Source organism: Mobula birostris, chromosome 7 (genome assembly GCF_030028105.1).
Source record: "Mobula birostris isolate sMobBir1 chromosome 7, sMobBir1.hap1, whole genome shotgun sequence".
In the NCBI taxonomy this organism is placed as follows: Eukaryota; Metazoa; Chordata; class Chondrichthyes; order Myliobatiformes; family Myliobatidae; genus Mobula; species Mobula birostris.
Genome location: NC_092376.1, coordinates 41,604,935 through 41,607,690, shown reverse-complemented (window position 1 = coordinate 41,607,690; position 2,756 = coordinate 41,604,935). Strand labels below are relative to the sequence as shown.

Sequence of the window (2,756 nt, the reverse complement as noted above, 5' to 3'; positions counted from 1 at the left end):
AGATTAAAATTATCTAAATTAACAAAGCCTCGAAGGAAAGAGAGAGAGAGCAATAGAATGTGATGTAAAATAAATGAAAGAATGAGCAGGTTCAGAGAACGGATGAAACTAAATTGATTACGGGACACTGAAAAGCAGAAAGAGAAAGCGCGAGCAGGAGCGAAGGGATGAAGGAGGGCAAAGAGCGTGTGGGTGGGGTTGAGGAGAATAAGACAACATTATGCAGTTCATTTAGTTAACAAGTAAAATAAAAGCGAAGCGTGCAGAGTGAATCTAAACCGAAAGGCCACAAAAAGACCTATTGAGTTTCACTCTGCCGCTAGTGGCGTAACCATCACATGGCAAGCACAATCCCAAAGTATTTAAGGACCCGGTTCCGCACTTTCAGCACCACAGCCGCCTCCAACAACTTGGCTATCGCCAACTTTCACTCACATCACAACAACCACAGACAGAGAAGAACTTTTTTTTGTTTGAAAATGCCCAGGTCGTTCCTTGTGGATTCGCTCATTGTGAGAGACTCAAATGAGAAAGCATCCCCCGGGGTGTTTGAGAGCAACACACCTTTATTACCTTACGCAGTACATCCGTCCCATTCTCTAGCACTTTCTGCTGGATCATGCCATTCGCGAAAATCGGGCCTGCTCTGTGTGTGCCCTCTGTGCGTTACCGCCTCTCAGCTCCATCCCGGACCGCCGGGCATACCTTTTCTCAAGGCGCAGTTCCCCAACTTCAGCCCGCAGTACTGTCACTCTGCCCTGAGCAGGCATCACAGAACCAGCACAGTGACAGTGGACCATGGACCCAGCATCTACTCAGCGGCTTATCCCATGACAGATCCAGGACAATTTCACTGCCTCTCCCTTGGTAAGTAGACTAACGAATCCTATTTGAAGGCTCCCCGCACGCGTGTTAGTTGCGTACCTGATCGTTGCTTTACTGTAATTCGCGTTTCAACTGACTTAAATTTGTCCGCAGGTTGATGCCTTTCATATCGTTCAATTCAATATAGTGCAAAATTAATATCTTAACGCGGGTGGAAAGAACCAGTTGAACGCTCTCAAAGAATGAAAGTGTGCTGAATGTGTTCGCTCAGAGTGCGTGTTCATATAAGGCTTCCTTCTTGAATGTAGTTGTAGCATATAAATGTTTCCCAAACAAATTTCTGGTGCTTAAGGTGCTTCACCTACATGATTTAATAATTGTCCCCTCGGTAGGACGCAGGTTACAGGTTTGTTGTGCCTAGTCTGAAAAATGGAGAATGCCCATCAATAATAGTTCAAGGTGCAACGTCGTAGAATATCCCTATTTCAGTAGATGAGCTCTGATTAGGTAGTTTCAATAATATTCCAAATCAAATCTATAATCTACTCGCATTTTATGGGGAAAATACTATCTCATAAATGTTAATTGTTGTCTTCTAGCTTCCGAGAGTAGTTCCAGCCAGTTACAGAGCAGCAAGAGAATGCGTACAGCCTTCACCAGTACTCAGCTGCTGGAGCTGGAGAGGGAATTCGCCTCCAATATGTATCTTTCACGCCTTCGAAGGATCGAGATCGCCACTTACCTGAACCTGTCCGAGAAACAGGTAAAGATCTGGTTTCAAAACCGGCGGGTCAAACACAAAAAGGAGGGCAAAAGCGGCAGCGTGCAGCGCAGCCACCCCAACTGCAAGTGCAGCTCCCTGACATCGGCCAAGTGCACCAGCGAAGAAGAAGCGTTGCCCATGTCACCTTCATCATCGGGCAAGGATGACAGAGACTTGTCAGTCACCCCTTGAAAACCAGCTTGAAACGAAAGTACCCAATCCAGTGCAGCAATGGCCAACTAACTATCGTTCCGTCTTGCATTAAAGAAGACATTTAATATGTTTTTAAATAAATATGTAAATAAATCCATAGTGGAAAATGATCGTTCAGATCCGAGTTTCCCCAAGTGATCCCATCAAACACTATGAACTACGGGTTGTCTGAGCAAAAACATTGTGACATGTAATTAAATGTATAAATTGCCATTCTCTGACCGTAACTTCTTTAAAAAATAGTTATGGTTACGTATTTGGTTGGTTTGTATGTATTTCACGATATTTATTTATTTATTTATGGCAAATAAAGAGAGTTTTCTTAGTCACTTGCATTTTGTTGCCGTATAATTATTCTCAGTGAGTAAATAAAATTAAATATTGGTACGTCTGACACACTCATTTACAGAGCAACTCGCGTGCGAGCGCGCACACACACACATACACACACGCGCGCGCGCGCACGCACAAGGTTAGGCATGAAATCCTTCAAGTCATCCTATTCACGTTGGAGAAACAATCCAACAGGTTCCTCTGCTAAAAAGTAAATGTCTATAAAAATGCGCACACAAGGCACCTTGGGAACCTATAAAAATAAACAATAGTTTATCTACTGAAGAATAAATCCAAGAGATTCGAGTATCTACTGCACAATGATACCTGGAAGCAGGATAAATTCTCCAATACAGGAGACAATGCTGCATCAATTCTAAACCGCCCGTGACGTTGTTTTGCACAAAAATAGACAACCCAGTTATTAAAGACCATGGTCTGCTGGAAGCTAAGGGTTTAATTCTTGCAGATATCCACTATTTGCCATTTAAATTCCCAGCCAAGGAACCGAACAAAAATTGTTCCATGTTATTGTTTCCTTAATATTCAAAGGGACGTTGTAAACAGTTGTCCAAAAACCATGTCCCAGTATAGTTTAAATAGTGAGCACTGACCTAAAAAT

The 2,756-nt window shown here is 42.9% G+C and overlaps 1 protein-coding gene across 1 annotated transcript; it reads left to right on the top strand.

Moving 5' to 3' along the window:
* Positions 1 to 479: 479 nt before the first annotated feature.
* Positions 480 to 1,780, top strand: gsx1 (GS homeobox 1). Its single transcript, XM_072264297.1, has 2 exons — positions 480 to 871; positions 1,435 to 1,780. Exons 1-2 carry the CDS (start codon positions 480 to 482, stop codon positions 1,778 to 1,780), a joined length of 738 nt encoding a protein of 245 aa, XP_072120398.1.
* Positions 1,781 to 2,756: the final 976 nt, after the last annotated feature.

Coding starts and splice junctions, on each gene's coding strand:
- gsx1 (XM_072264297.1), top strand. CDS start 480: ATGCCCAGGTCGTTCCTTGTGGATTCGCTCATTGTGAGAGACTCAAAT. Junction 872..1,434: donor CACTGCCTCTCCCTTGGTAA/GTAGACTAACGA, acceptor AGCTTCCGAGAG/TAGTTCCAGCCAGTTACAGA.